General features: G+C 42.3%; 1 protein-coding gene across 1 annotated transcript in view; it reads right to left on the reverse strand.

The window, feature by feature from the left end:
- Positions 1 to 14,116, reverse strand: part of LOC126271480 (uncharacterized) — a 137,535-nt gene that overhangs the window by 96,398 nt on the left and 27,021 nt on the right. The window contains exon 3 of the mRNA XM_049974157.1: positions 6,647 to 6,819. Within this exon, the coding sequence (XP_049830114.1) occupies positions 6,647 to 6,819 (173 nt within the window). The remainder of the gene's footprint in view (positions 1 to 6,646; positions 6,820 to 14,116) is intronic.

The raw sequence follows: 14,116 nt of genomic DNA on the forward strand, positions 1-14,116 counted from the left end.
TCCTGGAACTTTTCTAGTGTTTCTGTTTTTACTCTGATCTTATCGTGTTTTGTATAGAAACTAATTTGTATGTGGCGTATGCCTACGTTTTTAACGCCCGATCTTCAGATCTATATTCGTGATCATATACTTATATGAATGGTTACTCTATAATATTTTAATTGTTAACTTTTTTACTGCTCCAAGACGAAGTTCTGGTCTCCTGCAACTCGCTTCTTGTTAATGGCGAGAATCTGCCTAGTTGCTGTCATTTTGTGTGACGATTATTTCACAATCAGTAATTCCCATTGCGTTCGATCACATAGTAAAACGCAGGATCATAAATTAATTTCTGTTGTTCACGTATGTAGCTTCACTTCAAAATAACAAAGTAGATGAAAGATGAAACTGGTCAATCGTGATGTACACATAATTATGTCAGATAAAAAATTAGAGTTGCAAGAAATAGAGGTTACATTTAACATCGCGTACTGAGTGTATCAAAAAGAACTTTGCATCTTTGAAAACTAGTATAAACTTGTTTATACGACTTACAAACTTTGTCTTGGTGTCTTCTTAAAGGAAAATAGGCCAACTTCTGACTTACGTGGTACACTAGTACAAAATCACGCCACTACAAGCGCCAGGGGCAGTTTCAGCAAAGATGACCGTCTTTACCGGTTCTGAGTGTGTTCTCTGAGTGATTTGTTTTGAAGAGTCGAAGTATGCAACAGCCCTGTAAAGAAATTTTCGCACAGAGTATGGTAAAGTTCCTTCCAGTAGATCTACAATAACGATCTCATTTTGCAAAATTACTACTGTATTCTGACGTCCGCGATTTCCTAAATGTCGGCTTTCCAGGTAACTGAATGGTCCTAGGTGCGGCAATTGCATGGCTCGCACGTTCACCGGACTGACACCTCTTGACTTTTTCTTTTGTGCATTCATCCATCTAGAATATCGTGTTTGTTTCACCCTTACAGGCTTCCCTGCCAGAGCTGATACCTAGAAGCTACCTCGCAACTGTGCAAGCAACACTCAACATGCTACAGCGAGTTTGGCAAGAGATAACTTCAGTTGGGATGTTTGCTGCATAACCAATTGAAGTCACATTGAATTTGTAAAAAGCTTGATGTATTTTGCTATAAAGTGACACCGAAACTATATCTGTAAGTTAAGTGGCTAAATCAGTATGAGTTTCCAAAGTTGTAAAGTCCTTTTTGATACATATGTTATTATATTTGGCTACTTTGCTGTTAAATGTGACTATAAATCTTAATGTTTGAGACTGGAACACAGTTAGGTTTTGTAGTGTCTGTGTCAATGTTTTTTTTCTCACTGTGTATCAACGATATTTCATTTGTGCTACACTCTTGGAAGTGCCACTTGAATGCTGATGACATCAGCAGTATGTAAGCGCCAGCTATAACACGACTGCTGCTGTCGTGTCAACGTGTGAATGATGTCCTGTGTTTAGTATCACGATAGGCACAAAACATGGGTTTAAAACTAAACACTTATCGCAGGTCATCTTCATATCATATGGAAAATGGATCAGTGAAATTTTTCGTAAAACAGTTCACACTATCCATCTTGATGATATCTAGTTACACCATCAAAAAAGAGTAAAAAATCTCGGTACAGTTCTGGATGAGCATCTCAACTGGGAAGAACCAAGTGTTACAGCATGCAGGAAATCTTTGTCTTCTTAAAAAAAACACAGAAATAAAAAATACATAACACAGAAATTAGTCACGTCTTTAGTGCTGCCACTCTTTACTACTGTGATGTAGTTGAACAGGACATAAATACTGGAAACTCCAGAAAACTCGAGCTAGCAATGAATGCTTGCATAATAATGTGCGTGTATGTGTGTGTGTGTGTGTGTGTGTGTGTGTGTGTGTGTGTGTGTGTGTGTAAAACATTGGACTGTTTCATACTTGGGTGGACGCGAATGGAGAGGCTAAATGATTTACACATGTTCTGTCTTCTTCACTGGCTTCTCAGTCACATGTGTCCTCACGTATCAAATACCTGTCATCATTCTGTACCTGCGCTACCAGCTTGGAAACGTCCAGCATCTCATATCTTGACTGTACCGCTACATAACACTAAAACTGTCTGTATCTACCTCTTCATTGCAGCTATAGAGGTCTAGCACGAACTAACTTCTAACCTGCATCATTTCCAAAACCATTCTGCATTTCAAAGGAGATTAAAGCTTTATCAGTTATCATCTGCTTATCTTTTCCTGTTGGCATATCCCTGTTGCCTTCGTTCTGCCCAACAGCGAATCAGTGTCCCTGTCTTCATGTCAACATTATGCGTGCTTTCCTAACACCGATCTACTTCTATTTTCTTCGTTCCATCTTATTTCTCCCTCTTCCTCTGACTAATCAATCTCTTCTCCATAATGATTCCTTCTGTACTGCTACCATACATTTCTGTTAGAAATCACTACTTACATTTGACAAGAACATAAAAAGGAAATTGCTTAACACAAAGTTAATAATACTGGCAGTTCTTAAATTATACATACATAGGTGAAGGACTTGCACCTAGGGCATGATTTTTTTACCATTTCATTGCTTGTCTTATTTCCTGTCAAATGAATCACAATGCACAACAGTTTATTAAAGGTCTGTATCGCAGAGATCATTCTTCAAAGTGTTGTATTTGGCTTAAGATACAACGTGGTGTTGTACCATGAGGCATGGCTTAACATAAGTGAACAAGTCATATGTTATAGTTAGACTTCCCTGAGCACAGACCTAGGCTTAATAAACTGAAAACCCAAATAAATACAAATAAAAGTAATTTTTCTGGGTAACAAATTAGGCCAAAAAATTCATGTTAATACACATTTAAAAGCAAAGAATTATTTTAATTGTCGTAGGCCTACATAGCATTTCTATGTTATTAATCTCTGTTGCCGTATTGTAAATGTCCTGTCCTTGGTGTGAAAAAGACTGAAGTTACATGCAGGCTTGGGGTACAAGGCTCTCCCCTGTTCATTATTCTATCTATCAATCTATTATTATTATCACTATGTTGCTATTGTGCTATGCATTGGTAATATGTCTGCTTGGATATAAGAAGGAGCATAAACACCCTAATTTTACTAGGTGATATAATAGCATAAATAAGTAAAAAACAAACTCCACTGTGGTTTATAATCCACGTTAAACTGCTTGTTGTGAAACAGCGCCTATTCTTGCCTTCTTTCGATGCATAGTATCCTTTCTGCTGGGATTGGCGTTGTGTAGGGGCTTCTCCTATCGTCTGCAGCAATGTGTGCCAGCGTCCGCCTGCTTAGCTGGGTGGTAAATGCACTGGGCCCGGGTTCGATTCTCGGCTGGGTTGGAGATTTACTCCGCTCGTGGCCTGGGTATTGTGTTGTCCTCATCATTTCATCTTCCTCATCGGCTGCAAGTCGCCCAATGTGGCGCTGACAGCAATAAGACTTGCAGAATGGGACCTCCAGGCCAACAATGGCATACGATCATTTTTCATTTTTCTGTGTGTGCCAGGAGGTTCCTATGAATATACAGACGGGCATTCAACTCTAAAAATTCCGGGAGAAACGGAGAGCACCTTTCGGCATTATCTCCATTGTCACAACGACAATGAGCGAGAGTCTTAAAAGGTCACCTATAGAAGCTTCGTATAGACCTTTTGTGAAGGTGCAGTCTAGACTTCAACAAATCACGTGGTGATTTTTAAGTCCACACTTTTTCTACGCCCTCACGTTGAGTGTGCTGTAGACACTCCCATCTTCAAAGACCACAGCCTTGTTCACAGGGCAGCATGGGTACATTCCTGGCTTAACGACCACTTGGGGATCCTATCGCCCTTTGCTGGCCTGCCAAATCTTAATCTCATAAAAAACGTCTGTGACTTGCGTGTGAAACGTAGAAATAAAAGTCCCTGCAATCTGGTAGCTCTGTAGGGTTTGATGAGTGACTTCAACTGGGTACGGCATACTTGAGGAATTTTGTACACTCTCTTACTCGCTGGACTCAAGCCATAACCAAGGACGGAAGCAGTGTGCCATACTGGGGTGTTTGCATGATCTCTGCTTGGTGGAGGGAGGTGACTAATTTTTTGTCTGATGTGCTTATCTGACATCAATTGAAACTTGTCCTCAACGTCCGTGTCGAATATTAAGCGTAATTAACCTTAGGTGTAATCCAGTTATCAAGATACATGGCTCTTTTCGTACGGTGTGGTTGCTGTTATGAGGGGTGTTCAGATGAAAAGGTGCGAAACAACACTGTGGGTACAATTGAAGTCTTTATTCAAAAGTAATCACCAGAGGCTTGAACGCAACTATCCCACCGTTTCGCGAGCCGAAGGATTCCCTGTTTCCAGAATTCCTGTGGCTGTGACGGGAGTCAGTCCTCCACAATGCCCTTCCGTTCGTCGTCCGAATCGAAGCACTTCCCTTTGAGATGTACTTTTATTTTTAGCGGACCAAACACATTGAAGTCGCAGGGTGACATGTCCAGGCTGTGGGACAGAAGCTCAAGCTCCTCCCATTTGGACTCGGCCATTACACTTTGTGTGACTTTGGAGACGCGTGGACGCGCGTTATCGTGGAGCGGACTCACTCCGTCCGTGAGCAGCCCCAGACCGTTTCCTCTTGATGAACTTGCGTAGGCTACAGAGTGTCTCACAGTACATGCCATTGTTAATGTTGTCTCCATGCTCCAGGAATTCGATGAGTATCAAACCCCGGACGTTGAAAAAGACGGTGAGCATCACCGTGCCTGCTGAGGGCACACCTTTGAATTTTTCAGGGAGAAGTGATGTCTCACGCTTTCATTGAATGCTGTACCGCTTTCTCACTGGCACGAAATGATGGCACCATCACTCATCACCGACAAGGACCCATTCCTGGAAGGCGGGGTCTTCATAATACCGAAACAGATGTTTGAGTGCCAGCCCCATATGCAGTTCCTTTTGCAGTTCGTTGAGCTACTTTGAAACCCACTGCGCGTACAGCTTCTTGTAGCCCAATCTGTCGTGCACAGTTGTCCACGCTGTTTCAACACTAGCCCCCATCACTGCCAACACTTCACAATGTAAAAAGCCCATCACTTCTCTCTAGGTCGTCTACATTGTCGATGACTTTGGCCGTGATTAACTTGTTTACCTGGCCTGATCTCGGGTCTTCTCTCAAACACTCGACGAAATTCACGAAAACGGTCACACCACCCCGTCACTGATTTGTCGGTCACACATTCTCCCCCGTAAGCGGCCATTATTCAACGAGAAAAATCGGCCGGTTTAACCTTGTTCCTCAGTCAGAAACCTGATAACACCTCGCTGCTCCTCAGTCCTCGAATTTTGCAACGTGAGCGCCATGATGTCCTCAAATCCACTGCCGCATAAAATGGACTGAGCACACAACTGGCTGCTTCTCCCTTGCATCATGAGCCTGCACATTCGCACAACCACGCCGGACACTACATTCGCGTCCCTAGAAGTCGCACTATATTATCCCAAAGTGGCATATGCAAATTTCTACCGATCTGGTTGTTACTATGTTTCCTAACTTTTCATCTGAACACTTCTTATAGTTCTATGTTTGTTGTTTCCTGTGTACTTTTGTAATGTCTCTTGCAGCGGTCTCTCCGCGATATTTTCAGAAATTTTATAAATTATATAACTCAGTACATATCTCGAAATATCTCTTCTTATCTTACCGATTCCTAAACTTTAATATACGATGATTATAAATGCAAAGTAGTTTCAAGCCCTATTATTCCTTGGAGCGTGCATTTACTCCATGGAATAGTTTCTCTGCTATTTATGTTTTCTCTTATCAAGAGAATGATTGAGATCTTGCCGATTAGCCGTGAAAGAACGAAGATGTATATTTATGTATTGTTGAGCTAGTCGCCATCTTGATGAGATTCTGTATGAGAAGGAATTTAATACATGAACTAAACAAAAGTAAGTGTGTTCGCGTATTATTTAACTGATTATTATTCACAGTGTCTGCTTACTACGCTGTGTTGCACGAGGTCAGTGGGGAACGTCTGATTTACACTGGACGAACCTGCCGTTTTGTGAGATCGACTGACAATTTTCGTCGCACCGAGACTTCGAAATTGCTTCACTGCCTTATGGAATTTAAGTTAAGCTCAATTTAATGAGATAGAACAGTACTGAACTGTGTGAATGTGATAAACCTGCGCCGGCCGCGGTGGTCTAGCGGTTCTAGGCGTTCAGTCCGGAACCACGCGACTGCTACGGTCACAGGTTCGAATCCTGCCTCGGGCATGGATGTGTGTGATGTCCTTAGGTTAGTAAGGTTTAAGTAGTTCTAAGTTCTAGGGGACTGTTGACCACAGATGTTAAGTCCCATAGTGGTCAGAGCCATTTTTTTGATAAGCCTGCTTTGTGAATGAAAATTCCCTTAATATACGCGTGTTTTTTTACCATCCTGATCAGTGAAGCTAAATCAGGCCGTTGTGAGAGAGGTTTTTAAATTTTAGATACCACAGAAATATTAAATTTTGATTAGGACACTATTGTCAGCTCTAGCGCAGCCTTACCGTATCCGTGTTCATTACCTTAGACGAGAGTTTCTGGATAGCAAACCTTAATGAGAATACTACGCTTTATTTCACAAAAACAGACTTGCAAATAAGATACTCACCACTTTCTTTCAGGGTCAGCTGAGGATAATTGTATGTATGTTGGAGATAGCAATTTTTTCCAATGATTATGGCCACTGTGATGCGCCGAACAGCGTGCACTAACTGGGAGAGGATAGGACGCCTCAGATGATCCGTTGTCAGCGTTTCCAGGTTCCACTCCATCTCGTCCAACCTTTCAAAAGAAAATGGAGTCACTTCATGTAACAAATGATACTCGCAATCTTGATTGTATATCCTAGAATAGAATAGTGAATAGAAAAATCAAATCGCCCATTCTCCAGTTTTTATGTTTTCGTTTGATACATGTGTCCTGATTGTTAGAGATGGATCAAGGTATAAGCCTGAGCTATCTCGGCCAAAATTATCAGTGGTATCAGAGTGTGCTGCCACATTTCGTTAAACTGAGCGGTCTCTGTTGACATATTGCGGTGCGTTTACTCGTGCGTACCTTGCACCTTGTCGCTGTACGACTGTGCTTGCCCCACACGCAAGTAGAGTCACGCGTGTAGATTGCATGCCTCTTCCTCAACATTTACGTGCGAGTGATTGCATTCACACCTGTGTTCTCTTCGTGTGGGGCAGGCTACTGTCGCAAGGTCACTAGCCGCACGGGGCACAGGTGTAAACGCACTTTAAGAATGACTGTGCGTTCACATGTCCAGTACCGTAACAGGAAAAGGATGTACTCCAATACAGGAGCAGCATTATCATCGTATGGTTTTACAGAGCACGAACACACACATACATACACAGTATTTTCATGGGTTAACGTTTAAATGTCATGATCAGATAATGGTACTCTCTGTCACTTTGTACAAGCGTTTGAGACTACCATTGACAAGTTGGAGCAGGCAGTTCTCCACAATGTGTCTGACTGTCTGTTCCTCCGCTTCACACTCACAGGTATTATTATTAATCGTTCTGAAATTAGAGATCAGTTCAAAAACATAAATATAGTACATACTTAATTTACAGACATATTATTTATGTAATTTATCACATTAGCTGTAGTCTCCCAAAATTCTAAGGGGTTTCCAGCGTACAAATTTTGAGGCACTCTTCCACAATGTCTCTGATAGCCTGTCTTGGAAAGCCACAGGTGCACTCCGCAATGGTATTCATTCTTCATCTGTATAGGAAGGTCAAAGCATTTCCCGTGGTTGGTCTGAATCCTGTAAAGTGTAATCCATGTCCCCCAGGGAGATCACGTTCCCGTGGTTTGTGGGCTTGGAGAAATATCTGGAGCTCTAGTGGAGTCTTATTACACCACTCTTGCATCCAAGTTCGTGGAGACTGAAGTTACGGCCCGCCAGATTGCTAGCTGTACTGAGTGGGGAATTTCTGAAGCCGAATCTGTTGATTTGGACAGCAAGAATGTCCTCATGAATTGGCAACTGCTGGTTGATGCAGTTTTTCTTGTATTCCTCTTTCTTCTCAAATTAGGTGGTGGAATGCGGCTCAGAGAAGGTAGGCAGAATAATGGAATGGATTTGGTTGTGCCAATAACACAGTCACCACTGTTTTATTTAATCGCGTGTCTACCAGCTTCGTCCGGATGTTGTTTATCGAGACAGGGCTGCAATATTCTGCTGCTGAGTAGACAAGGCCGAGGGCAGATGATTGTAAGGTCGAATCTGCAGAATCCTGCGTTGTGCCACATATTTTTTGCAGAACATCGTTTCTTGAACTCAGTTTAGTTGCAGTATTTGTTAGATACTGTTTAAATGAGAGCGTTTTCTCAAGTATAATTCAAGTTACCGTGGCCGTTTGTTATGGGTCAGACATTGACCATCGAGAAAAACGTGCAGTTCACCGTTGGATAGGGTATTACTCAGGTGAAAGAAGAGGATTCAGTTTTGTTAACGTTTGGTTAAAGTCCCTATTTATGGAAGCATTACCCCATTCTGCTTATGCCCTCTGATAATACACTGTATTGTCGGCGACGTCGATTTGTCTGTCCTGTGTTTCTGTCACCCAGTCAGCAGCGTAACTAAACTTCCTGGGCAGTGTGGCTGAATATCAGCAAAATACTAGCTAAATAGTAGCTTGAGTAACCCTATTGTTGAGGGTCTAGTGGTATTGTCTGTAATTGCCTGGAATGGTCTGACAGTTAGCGTATTGTTACGAAGTTGTGATGTTCTTCTGCGCGGTATTATACGACGGAGCCTATAAATAACGCCCAACCTCCACACGGTATTATAATCTGCAGATAGTTCAGTAAATACAGCAGAGGCCATTAGTTGGTTCTGGGAACCAGATTCTATGTAAGTCTGTGGATCCATTAGCAGCCGTTCAGATATTCGCCAAAGAAAAATAAGCAAACAACCGGATATTTTCGGAATCATCAATACCTGGATTCAGTGAATTTTTTGTGGAGTGTGTATTTCGAAGACTTGACTACAGATTATGGATGCATGCGGCTACACATGCATTGATGTATCTGATCGCTATACACGGAGCGCTAGGGGCCTGAAGATGGCGGTAATGAGATTCCCGAAACTGGTCGGGTAAATAAAATAACAACTTTAAAAACATGCGGCTGTTTGATGATTTTTCATTGTTAAAAAATTTGTGTTAATTATCCATGAAAGTACTTGAATCCTTTATGCAGCAGCCGCTCAAATAATTTGTACCTCACACTCAGTACGGCAATATAACGAAACTTTAAGGTTTGTTGTTGGGTTTACCTTATTATAACATAGCAATGACATTCTGTTGAAGTGAAATGTTTATATTAATCTCTCTGCTGCGTACTATATCTCTGTCTTTGGTTGCTGTCATAAAATAAAATACATGTGTCTTGTTATAGCAACTACGTCGCGCGTATACTTTATGTTGTGCCCGTTAGTTCTTTCTTGAAGTTTCTGCATTAGGTTATGGACCCAGTACACGATTCAAGAAAGCAATTGGGTATTGCAATTTTTTTTTTTCGTGACGCCAGAAACACGTTAGCGTTTGTAGTGTGCTACGCGCGGTTCGTATTGTACACTGCTGGCTATTAAAATTGTTACACCACGAATATGACGTGCTACAGACGCAAAATTTAACCGACAGGAAGAAGATGCTGTGATATGCAAATGATTAGATTTTCAGAGCATTCACACAAGGTTAGCGCTGGTGGCGACACCTACAACGTGCTGATATGGGGAAAGTTTCCAAACCATTTCTCATATACAAACAGCAGTTGACCGGCGTTGCATGATGAAACGTTGTTGTGATACATCGTGTAAGGTGGAGAAATACGAATTCTGACTTTGATAAAGGTCGGATTGTAGCAGAATATGGAATCGGTGGGTTCAGGAGGGTAATACAGAACGCCGTGCTGGATCCCAACGGCCTCGTATCACTAGCAGTCGAGATCACAGGAATCTTATTCGCATGGCTGTAACGGATCGTGCAGCTACAGCTCCATCCCTGAGTCAACAGATGGGGACGCTTGCAAAACAACAACTTTCTGCACGAACAGTTCGACGACGTTTGCAGCAGCATGGACTATCAGCTCGGAGACCATGGCTACGATTACCCTTGACGCTACATCACAGACAGGAGCGCCTGCGATGGTGTACTCGACGACGAACCTGGGTGCACGAATGCCAAAACGTCATTTTTTGGGATGAATCCAGGTTCTATTTCCAGCATCATGATGGTCGCATCCGTCTTTGGCGACATCGCGGTAAACGCACATTGGAAGCGTGTATTCATCATCGCCATACTGGCGTATTACCTGGGGTGATGGTATGGGGTGCCATTGGTTACACGTCTCGATCGTCTCTTGTTCGCATTGACGGAACTTTGGACAGTGGACGTTACATTTCAGATGTGTTACGACCCGTGGCCCTACCATTCATTCGATCCCTGCGAAACCCTACATTACAGCAGGATAATGCACGACCGCATGTTGCAGGTCCTGTACGGGCCTTTCTGGATACAGAAAATGTTCTACTGTTGCCCTGGCCAGCACATTCTCTAGATCTCCCACCAATTGAAAACGTCTGGTCAATAGTGGCCGAGCAACTGGCTCATCACAATACGCCAGTCACTACTCTTGATGAACTGTGGTATCGTGTTGAAGCTCCATGGGCAGCTGTACCTGTACGCGCCATTGAAGCTCTGTTTGACTCAATGCCGAGGCATAGAGAAGCTGTGTGGTGCTGAAGATTGGACTATTTGGAAGTTCGCAGTACGAAATTTATTACGTGCGTCAGACGGCGCATACGAAGTGTGTATTGGCGACGTTGAAAAACCGGCGGGTTTGCCAGCGGATGCAACATCGGCACAAACAGATGTGTTTAACGCTGCGTTAGAAACATGGGACTAAGCTGATCGTGCAGCGAGTCAGATTATCGTTAGAACTGTAGAAGCAAAAGTCATGGCGTCGTTGGTTGCATGTAATAGTGTACGAGATATGTGGAACAAGCTACATGTCCTGTTTGAAGAGAAAACAAAGCAAGCTACACATTCTGTTCAGTCAGAATTCTTCAATTTTTAAAGGAGTTCATCCTCGCGATCGCTGTGTCCCATGCTGTGTTGAGCTGTAAACAGCCATCCTTGTTGATAGCGCTTTCAGATATTTTTATTTCTTCCGCTTCTTTTATGACGTTATCTCAAAATCCTTTCGTCCTCTTAATGACATGTTCCATCGAATAGAATTAAGTGTCGATTTTCTAAAGGGTGTTCTACCATGACTGTTTTTTTAGGATAGCAGAGGCATAAGCACCTCTCGTGTTCAGTCATGTGTCGCTCCACAGTGTGTACTGTTTGGGTGGCCTAGTAGCAGCCACACTGAGGTGGCACTTTGTACACTCCAGACGCTGTAAGCCCTAGATCGTCTGTTACAGGCCTCATGAGCTGTCGCATTTTTGCTGGGGGCCTGAACACTGATGAGATATTGTGTCTCGCCAAGAGCCGACTAATCTTTCCAGACAGTGTCCCACAGAAAGTCAAAAACGCATGTTTCTTGTTCTCTTCTTCGGTAGTATTTTTCCTGCATGTCTACCAGAAATAGCCTGTGATGCCTGGAAAATTTTGCGGAGGTTTCTTAGTGCTAGTGGTAGATTTTCAGAGATTGAGACGACTTGAACACGGTGGAAGAGGGTGTTCAGAACGCCACGTTTTTGTACAGGATGGTGATGACTAATAGCGTTCAGATGGCGATCCTTGTGTCTAGGTTTCCTGTACACACTGTGGTTGAAGTTAGCATTATTTTCCGATGAATGAGGACATCAAGGAAGGGCAATGTGCCGTGTATCTCTACTTCCATCGTAAACCTAATGTGGTCGTGAGCATCATTCAGGTGTTCTAAGAATTCTCCCAGCTTTTCGCGTCTTTGGGGCCAGGTGATAAACTGTCGTCGACGTAACGATAAAACCAACTTGGCTTATGTAGAGCTGTGTTCAAAGCGATTTCTTCAAATGTTGGTTATGGTTGGAGCTATCGGACTTCCCATCGCCACCTGTCCAACTGGTGGAAATATTGGCCGCTATATAGGAAATACGCACAACTTAATCATAGCTAACACTTGGTTTAAGAATCATGAAAGAAGGTTGTATACGTGGAAGAACCCTGGAGATACTAAAAGGTATCAAATAGATTATATAATGGTAAGACGGAGATTTAGGAACCAGGTTTTAAGTTGTAAGACATTTCCAGGGGCAGATGTGGACTCGGACCACAATCTATTGGTTATGAGCTGTAGATTAAAACTGAAGAAACTGCATAAATGTGGGAAATTAAGGAGATGGGACCTGGATAAACTGAAAGAACCAGAGGTTGTACAGAGTTTCAGGGAGAGCATAAGGGAACAATTGACAGGAATAGGGGAAAAAAATACAGTAGAAGAAGAATGGGTAGCTCTGAGGGATGAAGTAGTGAAGGCAGCAGAGGATAAAGTAGGTAAAAAGATGAGGGCTGCTAGAAATCCTTGGGTAACAGAAGAAATATTGAATTTAATTGATGAAAGGAGAAAATATAAAAATGCAGTAAATGAAGCAGGCAAAAAGGAATACAAACGTCTAAAAAATGAGATCAACAGGAAGTGCAAAATAGCTAAACAGGGATGGCTAGAGGACAAATGTAAGGATGTAGAAGCTTATCTCACTAGGGGTAAGATAGATACTGCCTACAGGAAAATTAAAGAGACCTTTGGAGAGAAGAGAACCATGTGTATGAATATCAAGAGCTCAGATGGCAACCCAGTTCTAAGCAAAGAAGGGAAGGCAGAAAGGTAGAAGGAGTATATAGAAGGTTTATACACGGGTGATGTACTTGAGGACAATATTATGGAAATGGAAGAGGATGTAGATGAAGACGAAATGGGAGATACGATACTGCGTGAAGAGTTTGACAGAGTACTGAAAGACCTGAGTCGAAACAAGGCCCCCGGAGTAGACAACATTCCATTAGAACTACTGACGGCCTTGGGAGAACCAGTCATGACAAAACTCTACCAGCTGGTGAGCAAGATGTATGAGACAGGCGAAATACCCTCAGACTTCAAGAAGAATATAATAATTCCAATCCCAAAGAAGGCAGGTGCTGACAGATGTGAAAATTACCGAACTATCAGTTTAATAAGTCACAGCTGCAAAATACTAACGCGAATTCTTTACAGACGAATGGAAAAACTGGTAGATGCGGACCTCGGGGAGGATCAGTTTGGATTCCGTCGAAATGTTGGAACACGTGAGGCAATACTGACCTTAAGACTTATCTTAGAAGAAAGATTAAGAAAAGGCAAACCTACGTTTCTAGCATTTGTAGACTTAGAGAAAGCTTTTGACAATGTTGACTGGAATACTCTTTTTCAAATTCTAAAGGTGGCAGGGGTAAAATACAGGGAGCGAAAGGCTATTTACAATTTGTACAGAAACCAGATGGCAGTCATAAGAGTCGAGGGGCATGAAAGGGAAGCAGTGGTTGGGAAAGGAGTGAGACAGGGTTGTAGCCTCTCCCCGATGTTATTCAATCTGTATGTTGAGCAAGCAGTAAAGGAAACAAAAGAAATATTTGGAGTAGGTATTAAAATTCATGGAGACGAAATAAAAACTTTGAGGTTCGCCGATGACATTGTAATTCTGTCAGAGACGGCAAAGGACTTGGAAGAGCAGTTGAATGGAATGGACAGTGTCTTGAAAGGAGGATATAAGATGAACATCAACAAAAGCAAAACGAGGATAATGGAATGTAGTCAAATTAAATCGGGTGATGCTGAGGGAATTAGATTAGGAAATGAGACACTTCAAGTAGTAAAGGAGTTTTGCTATTTAGGAAGTAAAATAACTGATGATGGTCGAAGTAGAGAGGATATAAAATGCAGACTGGCAATGGGAAGGAAAGCGTTTCTGAAGAAGAGAAATTTGTTAACATCGAATATAGATTTATGTATCAGGAAGTCATTTCTGAAAGTATTTGTTTGGAGTGTAGCCATGTATGGAAGTGAAACATGGACGATAACTAGTTTGGACAAGAAG

This window comes from Schistocerca gregaria, chromosome 1 (genome assembly GCF_023897955.1).
Source record: "Schistocerca gregaria isolate iqSchGreg1 chromosome 1, iqSchGreg1.2, whole genome shotgun sequence".
NCBI classification, from domain to species: domain Eukaryota; kingdom Metazoa; phylum Arthropoda; class Insecta; order Orthoptera; family Acrididae; genus Schistocerca; species Schistocerca gregaria.